General features: G+C 56.5%; 1 protein-coding gene across 5 annotated transcripts in view; it reads left to right on the top strand.

The window, feature by feature from the left end:
- The first annotated feature begins 7467 nt into the window (after positions 1-7467).
- Positions 7468-18998, top strand: part of AP2A2 (adaptor related protein complex 2 subunit alpha 2) — a 67497-nt gene continuing 55966 nt past the window's right edge. For 4 of the 5 annotated variants that reach the window (XR_015157788.1, XR_015157789.1, XM_086384323.1 and 1 more), the window contains exon 1: positions 7468-7662. Coding sequence is in view for 2 of the 5 variants with exons in the window: in XM_086384323.1 (XP_086240449.1) it covers positions 7596-7662 (67 nt within the window). In the remaining 3 variants the exon portion in view is untranslated. Of the gene's footprint in view, positions 7663-18009; positions 18159-18998 lie in introns of those variants that run through there. The other variant, XM_086384327.1, reaches the window with a different exon arrangement.

An 18998-nucleotide genomic window follows, 5' to 3' on the forward strand; every position in this document is an offset into this window, starting at 1 on the left:
TGTCGCGCGCGCCGACCGCCACCTTCCGCGGGCTCCGGGTTCTCCTGGGAACCTTACGCTCGCGCTCGAGAGGTGGCTCAGAGGTCTGGGCCCCGGTGAGCGCACGTCCGGCGGAGGACCGGGCTCCGGGGGCGCCGTGTGCGCGGCGACCACGTGGGTGACCGCTAGGGAGCGCCGTGGGCTCGAGGGCGTCTGCCCGGCCAGGCCGGCGGCCAGGAGGACAGCGCAGGCCCGACCTCCCCACACTTACGCGTTCTCTCCTGGGTGCGGGAATCGCCTCCCCAGACTTTCCTCCCACCGTCTGGTGGCCGCCCCCCAAACTGGCCCTCCTCTGTCAGCCCCTACGTCTCCCTGGGTGGGCGCTTCTTACTTAGTCTTTGGTTTTGGTCGTCATTTGGAGACCCGTGGTGCCCACAGCACTGTCTAGAGTAGGGACACATGCTCCAGACCCTCTGGATGGCCCCTGGACATCATAAACCCCAGGAATCCTAGAGTCAGCGCTGTCTCTGTCCCTGCCTCTGGGAAGGGCGGCACTTCTCACGTGGATCCTACAAAGCTGGAACCCTCCAGAGGCTAACAGTAACCGCCCCACCCCACCCCCAATCTCAGCTCCCAGCAAGTCAGTGCGCCTCTGGAACAGACACAGTCGCAAGCAATTTTGGTCCTGGAGCATTCGCCACCTGATACAAGCTGGCGGACGCCGGCCATCCAGAGCTGTTCCCAGCAGTTTCCTCCAGAAAACCACACAGCCCATCCTGCTGGGCCAGCCCTGATACCCGCCCCACGGCTGTTTCCCCATTTCTGTTCAGGAGGCTTCTCCCTGAACTGAACTTTGTTCTCTTTATTCCTACTCAGATTTTCTTCTTTCTCTTCCTCCTATTCCTGCCAGCTGACCCCCACGGTCTTCCCAGGGGATGGGGGCTGGCGAGTGTGCCTAAGGCATGTCACATACCAACCGTCAAGTGTCTTAAGAGAATCTCAGCCAAATGTTAGCATTTACAGATTAAGTGAAATCTGAACACATTGGGTTGTTCATGTTTCTGGAATATTTGCAACAATTTGGGGTTCACCATTTTAAATATTTAACCGATTGAGTATATGAGTTCTTGAAGTACCTGATACTTTGTTCTCAATTCAGACAAGCTGGAGCACATAAAAGGAAATGAAATAAAAGATAAATTCAGTTTGAAGTGTTGAAAATGCTTAATTAACTGAGCTTGTAGATGGCTGCTGCTAAGTCACTTCAGTTGTGTCCGACTCTGTGCGACCCCATAGATGGCAGCCCATCAGGCTCCCCTGTCCCTGGGATTCTCCAGGCAAGAACACTGGAGTGGGTTGCCATTTCCTTCTCCAAAGATGGCAGAGGCCCCTTAAAAATGACTATAAAATCTGTCAGGTTTATAAAGGGGATAACAGGGCTTGTAAAATTTAACTTAGCAGGTTAAAAAATGAAGCTTTTAAATTGGAACATTAATAAATCGAATCCCAATTATTTAAATTTAATGTAAGTCTGAGTATAACCCCCTTGCTCAGCCCCTAAACTCTAACCCTTAGCCCCCATCGCTGGCCCTGTTGCCTGAGGAGCAGCCTGCCCTGTCAGGTCCAGGCTCTGAACGGCAAGCCCAGGTCTGGCCCACCTTGTTCCCAGCCTGTTGCAGATGCAACGCCAGAGGACACACCAGGGCAGATGCAGGCCCCGTGGAGCAAGAGGGCCTTCAGAGGCCAGCCCTCCTGCCACCACTGAGCCCTCCCCCGTGTTCTGGGACACTGCAGAGATAGAGCACCCCACCTCAGGGGCACCTGGCCAGCTGAGGAGTCCAAGTCAGAGGCGGCCTCTCCAGGGTGACCTTGAGGGCATCCCTGACCTACTGTGGGGAGCCCATTGCCTGTAGATACCCCGAGAGCACCCACACGTGGCTGCTGGTGGTGCCTGGTGGCTGTGGAGCTCCAGGAGGCTGGGCTTGTGTCTCCCCTGGGCTGGCCGGTGCTCCCAGGGGCGGGGACGAGGGGGGTCCCTGTCCTCGCTGGTAGCCCCAAGGCGCCCTTCACTTGCCGAGTCAGCACAGGGTTAGTCTTTCCTGCCAGGGGCCTCCCATGACTTGTTGTGTTTTAATGGGGTCACCCCAAGGGCAGGGCACAAGCATGATCACTGAGGGTGTCCTGTCACTTCTGGGCCTCAGTTCGGTTCTCAGGCCGGAAGGCCAGGAGGAGGGACGTGCGTCCGGATTTCCTGCCGCCCAGCCCTCCCCTGCTTGTGGATGAAGACATCCTCCCTGGGTGCTGGGATAAGCAAAGTCCAGAGGGAGAAGGGCAAGGGCGCAGGGCGTGTCACATGGAGCGGAAGCTTCCAGATACTGCTCCAAGCCAGCACAGCAAGCTTCTGTCCCTGCGCCCTGCCCCAGCTCACCTGGCCGGGGCGTCACAGCCTGACCGGCACGTGGGTGTCCAGTCAGCGGCAGGGCAGGTGCTGCGCCCCAAGGTGGGCTTCTGTGACAGGCGGGGGCCCTGCACAGGGCCGTGTGCTTTGTGCTGTGGGTCCTGGATTTTAATGCTTCCCACCACCCCATGCCCACATGAAAATGCCATAGCAAGTGTGAGACGGTACATGGGTCCACAAAGCCAAATGGGCAGCGTGTCCTGGGGGCTGTAGTGCGGCACGTGGAGTGGTGGACCCTGGCAGGCCGTCCACGTCCTGATCTCCGGCCCCTGTGACGCAGACCGTGTTTGGAAATAGGGTCTTTGCGGATGTGAGTAAGAAGCTTGGGACAAGGTCAGCTTGGATCTACGGGGAGACCTCAATCCAATGACTGGGATCCTTAGGAGAGGGAGGAAGATCAGAGACAGACATGGGGGAGAAGGCCATGGGCTGAGGGAGGCAGAGACGGGGTCCCACATCCCCTAGCCGAGGCTGCAGGCAGCCCCCTGAAGCTAGAAGAGGCGGGAAGTGGAGTGCTGCTCATCACCTCCAGCAGAACCCCTGTTGCACGTACCCTGACCCTGGACTTCTGGCTGCTGGAACCACGAGAGGGTCCACTTCTGGCACTCCCGAGCCACCAGTCTGATGATTCGCTGCAGCGTCTGGAGGAAACTACCATGAGAGAGCCGCTCAGTCGTGTCCAGCTCTTTGTGGCCCCATGGACGGCAGCCCATCAGGCTGCATGGGATTCTCCAGGCAAGAATACTGGAGTGGGTTGCCATGCCCTTCTCCAGGGGATCTTCCCAACCCAGGGATCAAACCTACGTCCCCTGCATTATAGGCGGATTCTTTACTGTCTGAGCCTATGGTGGTGCTGAAGGCCTGGAGTGATATTTTTAGGCATATTTTCTTTCCCAAAGCTGTTTTTCTCAGGCTAATCTTAAAATTGGCATAGATTCCATCAGCTCACCCTTAGAGGCAAGAGCTGCAGTGGGTGAGTGTAGGCCCGAGACGCCCCAAACGTACTAAAACAAGAGGCCTGTTCCGTGATAGCTGGCTGTCTACCGGCCTGGTTGATCTGTGCTTTAAGGTCAAGGGGTGTGTTTTTCAACAGGTACCTTAGGGAGACTGAGTCATGCGTTCCTGCTCTGGAGGTGAACAGGATGCCTGACCTGGCAGCATCGTGGAGGGGGCAGGGTCTTCATAGCCACCTCCCCCACCCCTCCCCTGGTCAGTGTCATCAGCTGCGCGGCTCCCGCAGCTCAGGAGTGACAGTGCTCGTAAGGCCCCTTCAAGCCCAAGGGGAACAGATGTGAAATGGTCTTTGTGTGGGGGCTTTTGGGCATTTGTTTTTGTTTCTTTGTTTAAAGAAAGGTAGACTGCTGCAAGCAGCACCTCGTTTGTGGGTGTCTGGTGTCTTGGAGGGGATTCCCAGGTGGCACTGGTGGGCCAGAACCCACCTGCCAATGCAAGAGATGTAAGTGATGTAGGTTGGTTCCCTGGCTTGGGAAGATGCCCTGGAGGAGGGCATGGCAACCCATTCCAGTATTCTTGCCTGGAGAATTCATGGACAGAGGAGCCTGGCGGGCTACAGTCCGTAGAGTTGCAAAGAGTCAGACACAACTGAAAGGACTTAGCACGCATTCGTGGAGTCTTAGAAGCCTGACTACCCTCAATTTTCTTCCAAACGGACCTCGAGAGCTTGTCTGGAGGTTCCAGCAGGGGCGTACAGCTACTCAAATCTCTTGACCGCAGAACAGTCCTCTGCTATTGGGGGAGGTTGTCCTGTTCAAATGAGCATGCAGCTTTGGGAGGGAAGCATATGGAGCTGTGAAGGAGGAAGGGGACACCCGCCTAGCCAGCCAGATCAGCCAAATCAATGGGGTGATCAATGGGGTGACAGATGTTGCAGCCAGATGGCCCTCGAACGTGGTCTTGATGACAAGCCACAGGACAGATTGGGGGGCCATTCTGACACGTCCCAGGCACCAGAATCCCGCTGACACAGCACCTTGGGCGTGGGAACAGGTGGGAATCAGCATCTAGGTTTGGCAGGTGTAACAGAGCCCCCAGTCACAGTGGCACAAACATGGATGGCCTGAGGCTCACACAGTGCGGGGGTGGTGTGCAACTGAGCTCCAGCCATCAGAACCGTGCTCCAGGTAGGAGAATGGAAAAGGAGGGGCAGGGATTCAAAATCAGGTCCCCAAAAGTGCTCACTCAAGTCATCGTCTGTCCTGGGTTGAATTGTGTCCTCCGAAGTTTCACACGCGGAAGTCCTCAGTCCCCGTAGCTCTGATGGGACCGTATCTGGGTCGTTGCAGGTGTAATTCATTAAGAGGAGTTCATACTTGGCCCCTGATCCAGCATGACGAGTGTCTTTGTAAAAAGGGGAAATTTGGACACAGACAAGCATCGAGGGAAGATGGTGTGAGAGACACAGGCTGAAGACGGCTGTCGAGAGGCCAAGAACAGAGGTCTGGACCAGATCCTCAGTCTCAGCCTCGAAGGAACCAGTCCTACTTGATCAACAGCGTCCAGCCTCCAGAACTGGGAGAGAGCACAGCACTGAGTTCCTTTCCCTGCATCATATGCAGGAGTTTCCAGCATCTCAACCCTGTTTAAACACGGGGCCACTGCGTCCAGCCTCCAGACCCTCAACTGCCCAGGCAGACTCAGGTGACCCAGATCGCCGAGTGCCCCTTGGGATTGGTCTGCTCTCTCAGAATCCATCCTGAACACATTCTACAGAGTTCTACTGACAGACACTCAGCTTCCCGCAGTTCTCCTGGTGGCCAAGCCTTCACATCCGAGTGTGACTGGGTGTTGGGACCTCACTGTCCCAGGTCTCAGTGGATGGGGCTGGGCCAGGAGGTTTGGGGGCGAACTGACTTTTCTCCTACAAAGTAACCTCTCCAAGGATGTCATGACTGGGTCTTCAAGTATGGGGACAACACTGTCTAATGAGGGGAAAAGGGCTGTGGAGGGTGACGGGGCTCCTGGAGAATAGGGCTTGGTGTCACCTGGGCTGCCCCACCCCCCACCCACCTTCTCTGGGCCCTAGCCGGAGGCCACAGGTTCACCTTCCGTGTCTCTTTCGCAACAATCCAAATCTGCCGTGTGTGACTCCGGACTCAGTTTAATGGCTATGAGAGAGGAGACGGGCCGCCACAGGCAGGTTCCTGCCTCCCCGAGATGAGCAGTCAGGGGCTTGAGCTCATCTCTGTCCTCCAGGTGGTCTGGCTTCCTTCAAAGTCCCCACCCACCACAGAGTTCTTGAATTCCTGATGCCCTGCCTGCTGGCCAAGACGGGGGATATGCTCAGTCCCTGGAGCCTGGCTGAGCACATCATTCCTGGTGAGCACAGTGGGCCACGGGGGCCCAGGACACCACATCCTGTCCCTGAACACGCATGGCTGCTTGGACCTCCGGCCCCGTCTGGGCCAGGATGCCAACCCCAATTTTTTGGAAAGTTATTGTCAACAACCCCCTCCAGATATTATAGGGAGGAAACTGGTTCACTCGTAAAACTGACAGGCTCAGGTACAAGAAGGATCACTCTGGATACCACGGCCCCTGGCTCTGGGCTCCCCCACCTTTGTTTCTTCTTCAGAATACAAGTGTTGGGGCCTTCCCTCCCATTGGCCATGGAAGGAGGAGGGCCTGGGAACCAGCATGGGCTGGTCCAGTTCACACAACCCAAGAAAGGGAGCACTGCGTGCTGCCGAAAGGTTAAGTGACCTGAAGGGCAGGTGAAGGCGTACCAGGAGGCAGGAGGCTGGGGTCTTTCTCACGGCCAGTGGCACGTCTCACCAGTCTCTGGACATCGACTCCCCCGCCCCGACCCCCCGCCAACATACACACACATGTGCAGTGATCCCAGGAGGTGTAGGAAGCCCAGGGCCAGCACTGAGAGCGGTGTGATGCCTGTCCATCTCTAAGTCTGTCCTCCGAGAAGCCCCTCTACTGTGGGCTGAGTTTGCCATCTGTCTATGCCATGCACGAGCCCCTGCAGTCTCTTGGCACTGCCCTGCCCAGTGAGTGGCTGCCAGGGGTGGGTCATGGTCTCCTCACCTGAGTCCCCAGGCCTGGCTACGGTAGAGTTATCTCCTCCCCTGGGGAAACAGGCCCTAGGGGGTATCTCCTTCAGGAAGGCCTCTGCAGCCCCGTCCCCCCTTTGCAAGTTTTGGAAGGTGGTGAAATTGCTGCCTTATATGCATTCGGGTCTCCACAGGTTCTGGCTTCCCCCAGGGGTCCCAAAGGACCAGAGCTTGGGTCCTTGGTCCATGGAAGGGGAGCTGTCCCTTTGTTCTCCTAGCCAGGGTCCATCAGGGGCCCAGCCTCTTACTGGGAAGTGAGCCGGGGTGGGTCTGGGCTGTGGCATTGGAACCTCTCTGGAGAGAGCGAGGCCATCCCACTTCGTGAAGGAGAGCTCGGTGGGGCCACCTGTTCTCCAGACAAACTCCTGGGGTCTCTGCCTGCTAAGATCCCTGCAGTGCACTGCGGGTGGGCCCTGGTCCTCGCCTCCACCTCCCCAGGCTGCGGAGGTGGGTGGCGGCAACAGTGGCAAAGGGTGCGGTTGGTCACCCAGGAACTGGATTCAAGACTGAGCCCTGGTCCCCTGGTGCTGTCAAGGGGTGGGGGTGGGGGGTGGGGGGGAAGCTGTCTTCAGGGCTCAGTCTCCCCTTTGTAAAGAGACGGGCTGCCTCTGGACGGATGGGTGATGGGCAGCTGGCCCAGAGCTCTGGATGGCGGGAGGCCGACGGCAGGCGGCCCCAGAGCCGGGCGGGAGGGCGGTGAGAGGGTGGGCGGAGGCGCGGCGGCGGGATCGGGGCGGGGGGCGGTGGGGGCTCCCGGGTGGGGGTCGGCAGTGAGGATTCTGCGCGGCGGAGGCCTGCGCTCCCTCGCCTCCGCCGGGCCCCTCCCGCGGCGCCCGGCGCCCGGGGCCGCCGCCCGGGCCTGCGGGCCCGCCGCCGACGTGCTCGTCCCCGCGCCCCGGCCGCCGTCGGTCGCCGCGCGAGCCAGCGTGCGTGCGTGCGCGCGCGCGCGGCGGCCCCGAGAGCGGCGCTGGAGCCTGAGGCGACTGGGTTGAGGCGGCTCCTCCCGGCTCCCGCTCCTGCGGCCCGCTGCCCTCTCCTTCCCAGGGCCCGCCAGCCCAGGCCGCTCCCCAGGCCCGAAGATGCCGGCCGTGTCGAAGGGGGACGGGATGCGGGGCCTGGCGGTGTTCATCTCGGATATCCGCAACTGTGAGTGGCTGGGCGCCGGACCGGCCTGCGGGGGGCGGGGGCGCAGGCCGGGGTGAAGGGCTGGCCGGCACTGGCCTTCGGGGGCTGGGGTCTGGGACGCGGACCTGGAGGGCGGGGGTCCTGGGGTTGGGGGCTGGGGTCCGAGGCGCGGACCTGGCGGGCGGGGGTCCTGGGGTTGGGGGCTGGGGTCCGGGGCGCGGACTTGGAGGGCAGGTGGGGGCTGGGCTCCCGGGCACGGACTTGGAGGGCGGGGGTCCTGAGGTTGGGGCTAGGGTTCCGGGCGGGGGTCCTGGGGTTGGGACTGGGCTCCCGGGCGCAGACCTGGCGGGTGGGGGTCCTCGGGCTGGGGCTGGAGTCCGGGGCGCGGACTTGGAGGGCAGGGGACCTGGGGTTGGGGCTGGGTCCGGGGTGCGGGCAGCGTTCAGCACCCGCGCAGGGGTCTTGGCTCTGCTGAGGGGCTTCTAGCGAAGCCGCCCCTCCCCAGCATGATGTCACCCGGAGCAGTCGGCCGGTCTTTCTAGTAACGAAGCATCTAACCCAGCGTTTTCCAGAATAGCGTGCCTTTTCACTGGGAGTGGGAGTAGCGAAACCCGCGTCTTGCGGGGAAGCAGCTGCTTGACCCGGGTCCTGGCGGCCTGTTAGGCCCTGATTAAAGTGACTCGTTCCCAGGGAATTGGCCCCAGGCGGTGGGGTGGGATGGCCTAGGGGAAATGCTCTGCCCACTATCTTTGGTCGGGGATCGCGTTTTCAGCGACATGTGCCTGCCCCTCAGAGAGTGGAAAAATCCACACGGAAAGGTGAACCCGGCTGGAGGCAGGGGGTGCACCCTTCGACCACCCATACATTTAACTTTGGTGTGCAGAAACTCCTGTTGATTTTCAGGTCATGTTCCCTTTATTTGGGCTTCCCTGGGGGCTCAGATGGTAAAGAGTCTGCCTGCGGTGTGGGAGACCAGGCTTCGATCCCTTGGTCGGGAAGGTCCCCTGGAGAAGGAAATGGGAGCCCACTCCACTATTCTTGCCTGGAAAATCCCATGGGTGGAGGAGCCTGGCAGGCTATACAGTCCATGGGGTCGCAAAGATTCGGACATGACTGAGTGACTTCACTTTTCCCTGTATTTAATTAAAAAAATGAAATACACAAAACCAGTTTCTTGTCTGGCTTTAATTCTCATTTTTTACCTACCAGACATTTGTGGATTTCAGTGGCTGAGGTTCACTGTATGTTTTAGAGAATGCATGTAACCACCTGCTGGTACATGTTGTCCGGAGCCCTCCTGTGATCGCCTCACTTCCTTAGACTGGGGTGGAGGACCCAGACTGTGGAAGGTTCTAGCTTCTGTTCCTTCCCCTTTTCTGCAAGAAATCCATGTGGAAACACACCCTGAGGTCTGTGCTTTTACAAGTAGGGCAGTATCCTGTTGTCCTCTGCTGTGTAATGTGATTTTCTAGATAATAACATGCATAGTCGTAATGTGTCTTGTAAAGCTAAGTGTGGGTGTATTGCTGCTTCAGGAGACCCTTGGGCCAGGGCTCAGCTGCCTTAAATTAACCTTGACATCTGTCCTTTCATTTTGGAAGAAAATTGCTTTGGGCAGGTCATGGAGCTTGAAATCCCTTTTCTCAGTTTTGTAGACTAGTTCTCCTAACTGGATGTGTTCTGTGCTGGGTCTGCCACAGCGTGCGGACTCTCCACCTCTGCCTGTGGCATTTGGTGCTGATCACTTGTGTGACTCCCTCCTGTGGCCTCTACCTTCTAAATGCTTCCGTTGTGACAACCAGAAATGTTTCCAGCTGTTGCCCTGGTGGGGACCCCCACTCTGGGCCCTGAGCAGCTGGTGTGGAACAGTGAATTAGACAGTGTCTTCAATGAAGGAGCTGCTGTAAGAAGAAGTGCCTAATCCTTCGGAGGGCCAGGGGTGGGCTCAGGCCTCTGTTTAACGTGGCCCCCTCCTCAAAACCAGCTTTCCTACCGCACCTTCTTGCTACCCTGCATCAGACGCGAGGCTGTCCTCTCCTGTCAGGACAGCATAGGCAGTTCGTGGCTCTCTGTCCTCTCCCCGCCCCGCCCTGGAAGCCCCACAGGGTGGGGGCCACACGCAGTGTCTGTGTGAGGCGGTCACCCCGTAGCTGAGTAGGTGAGTGCAGAGAAGCTCTACCCTGGTAGTGATCCGGAGCCTGTTGTGGCCAGGCCGGTGAGCGGTGGGCACAGCAGGGAGGAGGAGGTCTGACCTGAGAGCCTGCCACCTGGTCAGAGCTGCTCTGAGCTTGAGCCCTCGGTGGCAGGTGAGGGGTCCCCGCTTCCTCTGCTTGTGGCTCTGCTTTCCTGTCGTGAGAGTGACCCCTGTGCAGAGACGGCACCTGGACCCACGGCCGCAGAGCTCCGTCTCCCCCGCTGACACGGACGGAGTGTGTAGCTGAAGTATCACTGAAGTGTTTCATCTCTAAAATTGTGGCTTCCTTTACCTTTCCGCATGATGTGGTCTCTTAAATGTCCCCCTTAGCGTGAGCTCTGCCTCACGTGGCGGCTGGCTGCAAGCTGCTGCCGGGCCTGAGCGGTGCCCGTGTCCTGGTGCTCCATGTAGCTTTGTGGCTCAGTTACCAAGCCAGCTCCGTGCCTCATACATTAACTTGATCCTGTCTTACTGACTTCAGCCCGCTAGGTTTGACTCAGTGAATGTGGTGTGTGGGAGTTCATGAACTGTTTCTCTCGATCGTTTTTAAACATGTTAAAAAGATTCTGTTCCTTTTATTTAGTCCCAGTTGTAAAATAATTTCTTTATTCAGAAATAAACATGGAGCCATAGGAAGTTGCAAAGAAAAGGACAGGGAGGCCCCAGCATTCCTCAGCCGTCCCCCCTCTCTCACGACAGTATAGCTCCAACACCAGGAAGCGGACACTGGTACAGCCTGCCAGGTGTGGTCGCGTTTCTCAGGTGTTGTATGCGGGATGTACGTGCGTGTGCATGGGCGCACGCGTGTGTAGGTCTGTACGTTCTTTTTGGGTGTGCCACAAGGCTTGCGGAATCTTTGTTCCCCGAGCAGGGCCCTCCGCAGTGACAGCAAGGAGTCCTCCACTGGACTGCCAGGGAAGCCCCAAGGCCTCTGCTTTCCCCAGGTGCAGCTTCACGTGACCCCAGTTCAGCAGACGCAGAGCTGTCTCACCATCACAAAGCCCTCTGCCACGTGGTGTAGTCAGCGCCTGCCCTGGCCACTCGTGTGTTCTCCGTCTCTGCGTCACCCTCTCAAGGATGTCGTGTGAGTGAAGCGGTGCAGTGTGTGACCTGCTGAGGCTGGCTTTTCTCACTGGCACAGTCCCTGGAGGGCCATCCGTTCAAGCACTGAAGTCACAGTGAAGGGTCTGGGCCTTCGTTGGTGGCCCAGTGGCTAAGACTCTGCCCTCCCAGGCCCAGGGGCACGAGTTCCATTCCTGGTCAGGGACTAAGATCCTGCACGCTGCATGGAGTGGCCAAAGCAACAGACAGAGAGCAAACAGAAGGAAAGAACTGCTGAAACTGGTAAAATAGTAGCTATCTGCTCTTTACTTGGTCGTTTGGGAACTTCTGTTTGCTTTTGCACATACGATAGTGGAGCAAAAGCAGAGGAGCTTTACGCACTGACTTGTTGATGCTAGAACATTGTTCCAGATGTAGAACCTGCTGAAAATGTCAGAACTGACCACAGAGTAACGGGGACCGCGCTGAGGGAGAGAAGGGGTGAGACTCGTTCTTGTGGAGCCCATCGTGTCGCCAGCGGGCAGGAAAATGCCATCTGTTCCTCCATGCACGCGGTGGCGGGAGCTGGGGCTGCACAGACGAGTCGAGACACTTCCAAGGTGCTTGGAGGCTTTTCATTTAATCCCTCCAGGCACTCACTCAAATGAAGGGATTCAAGGGGACAGATGTAATTAGCCATTGGCCGAAAGCGGTTTCCGTGCTCTTGGAGAAAGCGTGTGGTTTTGCTGCCAGCGCAGTGATTTAGCTGGAGGGCGGCGGGCAGTGCCCTGTCCTCTGGTCACCACGGAGCGTGATCCCCCCGCTTCTGTTGTTAATAACTTCGCTGGAACTGGGAACTCCTTTGAATTGTATTTTAGCATGACTACAGTTTAAAAAATTTTACTTGTTTGTAAAATTCCATTTGTTATGAGTCATAAATTGGACATGAAAATTTAAATTCAGTGTAAAACTTCAATGTTAAAATGAAACACAGGGTTGACACTTGATTTTCCGGGGTAGTAGTAAAGATCAGAATCAGGGATGGTCAGTCTGCATTTTAACTTTTTTAAGTTTTTTTTTATTTAAGTAAGGTTCAGTTTAGTCTTGTCTGTACATTTAAAAAATGCTGACTTTTTGAAAAAAGTGCTCTTGTTGCATATTTCCTTTTGCACTCTTACGCATAATTTATATTCCTTAGATTTAGGAAGTTTGTGCCGAGGCTCGGGGAAGGGCTGGGCTTCCAGGCTGGAGGAGGAAGGAAGTCTTTGGTCTGACTGCACGCTGCGGCTTCCAGGGAGTCCCCGTGTCCCCGCCGTGTCTGGCTCCTCTCTCTGTCCTCTGTGAGATGTCGAGGTGCCCTGGTGAGGAGTGTATTCTCAGGCCAGATTCTCAGCATTACCTCTCTTTCCTCTTAAAATGACTTTCACTCTGTTTATTTATTTTTTGGCAGCAACACATATCAGGATTTTATAGCTGTGAAATTATTGGAAAGACCGTCTTTTGGGGATTAAGTGGCATTTCTTGGCTTTAAAAAAGTCATACAGGGTCAGACCCGAGGGTAAGGTTCAGGAGTGCTATGGGAAAAGACACTTGGCATTACTGTGAGCAGCCCGAGGGGCCCTGGTGGGAGCTCTGAGCAGCAGGGCTCTCTCTTTGCTCGAACGTCACTTGCGGGTCTTGGGTGCGAGGTCGGCCTCCCTTCGTCTGGATTTCAAGGCCCCTGAGGCTCCAAGGAGGGAAAGTCCTGGTGAGTCTGTGGCAGACATGTCTGGTGCAGCGCTGCCGTGAAGCTCTAGGCGGTCCCCTCCCGGTGAACGGGACGCGTGGGGGCCGTGGCCCCGGTCACGTGCTGGGCTTCCTCCCAGAGGCTGAGCAGTTCTGAGTTCTGGATGGCGTGGGCCTCAGGTTTCGGTTAAAGGGAAGCATCTGGGCCTGTTGTGTGAAACACTGCTGGGGTTCTGAGCAGCTGAGCACGAAGCTCCCGGCCCCAGAGGTGCTTGCAGACAGACACACGGGACGTGAGTTCCCGCTCTGCGTCCTCAGAGTCGGTCGACAGGGTGGCGGAGGTGGGTCCTTGCCCTGAGAGAGCCCCTAGGTTGGAGAGCGGAGGTCTAGGGAGGGGGCAGAGGGAGGAGCTGAGGGACGCGGGTGCTTGGCAACCAAAGCGGGAGTGCGAGTCCACCTGGGCGCACTCCACGTCGGCCTGAGGCTCTGTCCACCGTCTTTGTCCATCGAAGCCTGCGTGGTCCTCGCTCCCCACCTGCTCCGTGTGAGGAAATGAAGGAGGGTGTGCGGGGATGCCTCCCTCCCTCTGGGTGCCACTGGGCTTGGTGGGCCCCACGGGGAGGTAGAGAGCCCACGGCTTCTGTCAGCTCCCGTGGGTGCAGGGTGGAGTAAAGGGAAGTCCCTTCACCAGCTTACCAAACGAATTGAGAGATACTCGTTAGAAGACAAAAATGAGCAGTTTTCACTAGGTCACAGGGTGTCTGAGGCTTCAGACCACAGAACTGAACTCACTGATTGTGGCGTTGGCCTTCTTCAGAGTCTTCCTGACTTTGGGATGAAAATCGACACAGGTGAGATGTCACGGAAAGCAGTGCGTGTCGCTTGCCTAGGAGGAGAATTTCAGGCTGGGTGGCGGTGGGTGTTCACTCGTAGTGGGGAGCTGGGGCTGTGTGCTGAGGTCAGCCCTTGCCCTCTGTGGAGGGAGGCTTGTGAGGGACGCCAGGATGCGTAGAAGAGAGAGCACGTTGGGAGGAAGTGCCCAACTTAAAGCAGTGCCTTGGAGGCCAACGTGGGAAGAGGACCAGGAAGGGTGTGGGGCCGCGAGGTGCGGTGCCACCAAGGGGAGAGGCAGGCCTGGCCTTGCCCAGTGCATCGCGTCCCCTTGGGGTGCAGTCTCTGCCCTGCAAAGAGGAGGACGGCCGGGCTCACGGCGCCTGCCCGTGCACTCGAGGGCAGGGGGTCAGGGGCTGCTGGGGGAGCCCCCCGGTGGGACTGGGGGAGGTGGGCAGGTGTGGGGTGGGCCAGCGGTCTGCCCCTCGGCGTCTGTGTGAGTTGGGGTGCTCCAGGTTTAAGGAGGGGAGTGAGGTGCCCGCACAGGCCTGTGCCCCAGAAAGAGAGGACTGTCTCTGCAGGGAGACCAGCCCCTCTTCCCTGGCTCACTCCTGGCCCTGGGCAGGGGGAGTGGCTGGCTGAGGATTGGACGTGCTTGTTAAGGGAGGGGCGTTTGGCCGATGCTTGGAGTCGCATCCTGAGTCTGTCCCTTTTTCTTTCTCAGTTTTGCAAATTGTGGCCCAAGACAGCTGGGAGTCTTCATTTTTCCCCAAATTTAAACCCAGTGAGGGAATTCCCCAGCGGTCCAGTGGGTAGAACTTGGTGTTTTCACTACCAGTGGCCTGCGTTGTATCCCTGTTCCGGGAACTAAGATCCTGCAAGTCACACAGCATAGGCAAAAAATGAAAAACAAGGAAACATCTACCCCTCCCAGCTCTGTGAGCCTTGAGCGGCTTTACGTTCACCACCTCCTTGTACTTGACGTGTCTCCCTTGTGTGGCCATTCCCACCTGCCCTCATCTGCAGGATCGCTTAAAAGTGTGAGCACCAAATCCAAATTGGGTTGCTTGGCTTCTGTTTTGCACTGCAGTGCCTGTTTTTCCCCTTTAAAGATCCCTTCTGATGGCAGCAGAAGGGTGTCGTGAGGATTAGGTGTTCCGTGTACTTAGAGCACCTTGAGCTGCTTAGGGTGGGGTCAGGGGTCAGGCGCTGTGTGGGGATCCTGCTTTGCTTTGCCTAAGGCCAGCCTTCGTGTGCTGGGATTGGGAGGGCAATTATGAGTTTCTGTTGCAGTTTAAACAGCACTGAAAAAGGGCACTACATTGATACTGAATAGTCTTTTAAAGCACAGTGGGAAAAATAGAGCAAAAAAGTGAATATTTTGGAATACTTTTGGATTGTATTTATTGCTATTGAAAAATAGCTTTTTCTGGCCGGTTACGGTGCGGGGTGTATGTCTGGTACGGTACTACCAGACCAGAACCTTCTTCTGACCCTCGCCGTGCCTGCGAGAGCAGAGTCTCCGGTGATGAGGCGAGTGCTCGGTCGCACTGGGGGCTGTGGGGGATGGAGGCTCGTCTGCACGTGCCGGGCGCTTTCCTCGGGCCTCCTGCCCTGGACTCGCTCCTCACAGCCTCAGGGGCTCCTCTCAGGTAGCACACAGCTTCCATTCAGTCAGTTCCCCGTTCAGACTTGGTGCTCTCATCGCTCACCTGCGGCCTGAGTCGTCCTCGCCTGGAGCAGCGCGCCAGCCTCCCCGGCACGGAGGGTGCCGCAGGGGTGGAGGGTCTGTGGGTCTGTGGTGCTGAGTCGTCCAGTTTCCAAGGCCTGGCCTTTCTCAGGCTGCCTTCCGTGGACGGGCTGTGAGTCCTCGTGTCCACAGCCTCCCAGACTGTCTTACGGGGAAGCTGGTTGCAGAGGGACAGGAGGCGCTGTTCTGCTGGGGCTTATGTGTCTGATGCGTGTTCTCTGATGCAGCATTTACTGTAGATCTGACATAAATCTGCTGTATAAGTAGCTAAGAAAATACTGTTTTTCATATTGCGTTTTTGTTGTTTTGTAATAGTTTTGATACAACGCCAAGAATGAAGGGTGTTTTGAACGTGCGTATTTAAAAATTTATTTGTTTTTCTGGACTCTTATTTTTTGACATAATTGTTCAATTCATTCATTCACTTGAGAAACCTGTTGGTGCCTGCTGCGTGCCGGGCATTATCCTAGGCATCAGGGATTCAGTGCGTAACTGAAGGGCCCCAGTCCCTGTTCTTTCAGAGACTTAGATTCTGTGAGAGTAGACAGGACTGACTTCCGCGTTACTCTGCGTGCACGCCCTCACTTCAGGGGCCTCGGGGCTGGGCCCCCGGGAAGTGGTGCGGCTCCGACAGGACTGCATCCAGCCTCCTGTGTCCGCCCTCACAGAGGCCTCGGGCTGGGCCCCCAGGAAGTGGTGGGGCTCCTCGCGTTGCCGTCCTGTCTCTCAGTGGCCGCTGTCTCCCATAGGCTGTGGTCCAGTGTCTGAAAACTATTGTTTCCTATATTTCTCTCAGGTTTGTACCTCCTGAGGTGGGGGGGTAGACCCTGACCCTGTTGACAGCAGTAGGTTTGGGAGTAATGTGGAGCGTGCGTGCGGACCCCAAGGGTGGAATTCGGAGGTGAGCGGACGGTGTCGTGTGTAGGTGGCATGTGAGACCACGAGACTGGAATCCGAGCTAGAAGCTGACGGAGGGGGTGGCGATCGTCACAGAAGCTTTACCTCTGTTTACGCAGCTGATACTTCACAGCGGGTACTGAGGTGCTCCCTGTTTCATGGAGAAAGGGGCGGAGGCCAAGGAGGCCGAGGCACGGCTCCTGAAATGGTCCCCTGAGGACCCAGACCCAAGCGACTGGGGCTCTGGACCTCTCCTTTGAAGCGCGTTGCTGAGCCAGCTCTCCAGGAGGATGGCCAGAGCTCCAGATGTGCCTGAGTCCAGGGGGGCCTGGGCCAGGGAGGAGGGCTGGCCAGGGGGTCGAAGGAGGGGACTGGGCGGGGGGCCTGACGGGCAGCTCCCAGGAGAAGAACTGGGAAATGGGAGGGAGGAGGTAGAGACCCCAGGGCTGCTCTGACACGGGAGCGCCCTTTTCCCAGCGCACAGCCGCACTCCTGGGATCAGAGCGGGCACAGCCTGGCAGCAGGTGCTCGGCCTGCGCCTCCCAGAGCCTCAGTCCTCCTGGAGACTGCCTGCCTTCTTCTCCCACTCCCCTCCCCATGCCCTCAGCCAGTCCGTCCAGACCTGGGTCTCCCTGACCGCTCCCGGGGCTCCCGCAGGGCTCCCGGGGCTCCCCAGGTTTAGTGACATCTGCAGACTCACCGGGTCCTAGGATTGGGGTGTGAGTGTCTTTGAGGGGCATTCTGCCTATCACGATTGGGTCAAGAGTGCTTTTTTAAGATTAACGCATTTGTTCAGCAAATTCCTGGGTGCGTATTTCACACATGGAACAGAAAAACCGACCAGGAGTGCCCTCGTGTGGCTCATGTCCCAGTGAGGCAGACGTGAAATAAGTAAGTTTAACATACACGCGTTGTACACAGTGTTGGGGCTCCCCAGGTGGCTCAGTGGCAAAGAATCCACCTGCCAACGCGGGAGACACGGGAGTTTGATCCCTGGGTCAGGAAGATCCCCTGGAGAAGGAAGTGTCAGTCCACTCCACTGTTCTTGCCTGGGAAATCCCATGGACAGAGGAGCCTGGCGGGCTACAGTCCATGGGGTCGCAGAGGCAGACACAGTTTAGTGACTGAACACACATGCACACATCCTGTGTTGAGGGGAACCTAAAGGGAAAAACGAAAGGGGCTTGCAGTGTGGGTAGGGAAGCTGGGGGCAGGTGTCCTTGGAATGCTGGCGGTGGGTGGGGAGCCACTGTACCTGCGCTTCAGAGCCGGAGGAAGGTGGGGCGCGTGGCGGGACCTTGCAGGTGAGCAGAGGAAGGACTTGGCTTTGGGGAGATAGGAGGGAAGACAGTTAGGAGCCTCTGGACCAGGTGAGAAAGGTGAGGACCCCTAGGGGTGGGGAGGCAGATCAGGAGTGACGGGCCAGGGTGGAGGGAGGGGTTTTGCCAGCAAGTGCTCCGATGGAGGAGGCGGGTCAGGCATGCTTTTCACGATGGGTGGAGACTGGCTGGGCTGGGGTGAGGGCTGAGAGGGGCAGAGAGAGTGGGTCGTAGTGCTTGGGCGGGGCGGTGGGACTCAGAATTTGCTCTCCTGATCTAGTTGCTCACTAGAGCTGCAAGGATGAGGCCCTGGGGGTCCCTGCTGTGGCGTGCGGGGAGCGTGACTGTTGGAACGGCAGCTCTGGGGCACCAGATCTTCTAAGGCGCCACGGTTAGGGCCAGCGGGTCTGGGGGTCATTCATCCTGTATGGCAGGGAAGGGGTAGTGTCATAGTAAGTGTTTGGGCAGGTCTTCCCAATTATATTAATTTTTGCTATTTACTTGTTCCTAAGTAAATATTTAAAGAAATGAAAAACAAAATCAAGAATGTAGTTTAAGAGAGGGTTAGTCGCTCCTTTGTGTCTGACTTTTACTGACCCCATGGACTGTAGCCCTCAGGTTCCTCTGTCCACGGAATTCTCCAGGCGACCATACTGGAGTGGGTGCTGCTGCTACTGCTAAGTCACTTCAGTCGTGTTCGACTCTGTGCGACCCCATGGACTGCAGCCCACCAGGCTTCTCCGTGCGTGGGATTCTCCAGGCAAGAACACTGGAGTGGGTGCCGTCCCCTTAATTATAAAACAGTGGACCCTCACCCCATTCCCTCATTCCTAAGCTTAAGTCGATTATTTTCATTTTACATCCATCTCTTGTCATATTTACTTTAAAAATGTGATTATTTATTCTAAATTACATGTTAAATTGCATATCAGTCATGGGTGTTTTTCTCCATTTAGCCATTATTTATTGACTTCTTATCTTACTGTGGAAGATGAGGATTTAACTTACCTAAGCTTTCCTTTTCCCATGTTCTGATGTATCACAGTTTTTAATTTAATTGATTTATAGCATTTAATTAGTCTGAAAATATTATTCTTGGCCGAGAATGATAATGATTTGACTTTTCAAAAAACGTGTATTTATTTATTTTTGGCTCTGCTGGGTCTTGGTTGCTGCGTGCAGCATTTTCCTTGCAGTGGCTTCTCTTGTTGAACACAGGCTCTCGGTGCACGGGATGTGGGCTTAGTAGCTGTGGTGCATGGGCTTAGTTGCTCCACAGCATCCGGAATCTTCCTGGACCAGGGATTGAACTCTTGTCCCCTGCTTTGGCAGGGAGATTCTTACCCAGTGTACCGCCAAAGAAGTTCTGTTTTTGTTTTATAAATAAGTTCATGTGTATCACTTTAGATTCCACGTACAGGTGATTCCATACGATATTTCTCTGTTTGACGTCACTGAGTATGATAATCTTTGAGCCTGTTCGTGTTTCTGCAGATGGTGTTAGCTTGTTCTTTCTCATGGCTGAGTACTGTGCGTGTGTGTATACTTACACAGCATGTTCATAAAGAATGTACCATACGCACGTGTGGGTACATGTGTA

The sequence above is a fragment of the Bos grunniens genome, chromosome 29 (genome assembly GCF_055505025.1).
Source record: "Bos grunniens cultivar Pamir isolate PY7600 chromosome 29, Bosgru_T2T1.0, whole genome shotgun sequence".
Lineage (NCBI taxonomy): Eukaryota > Metazoa > Chordata > Mammalia > Artiodactyla > Bovidae > Bos > Bos grunniens.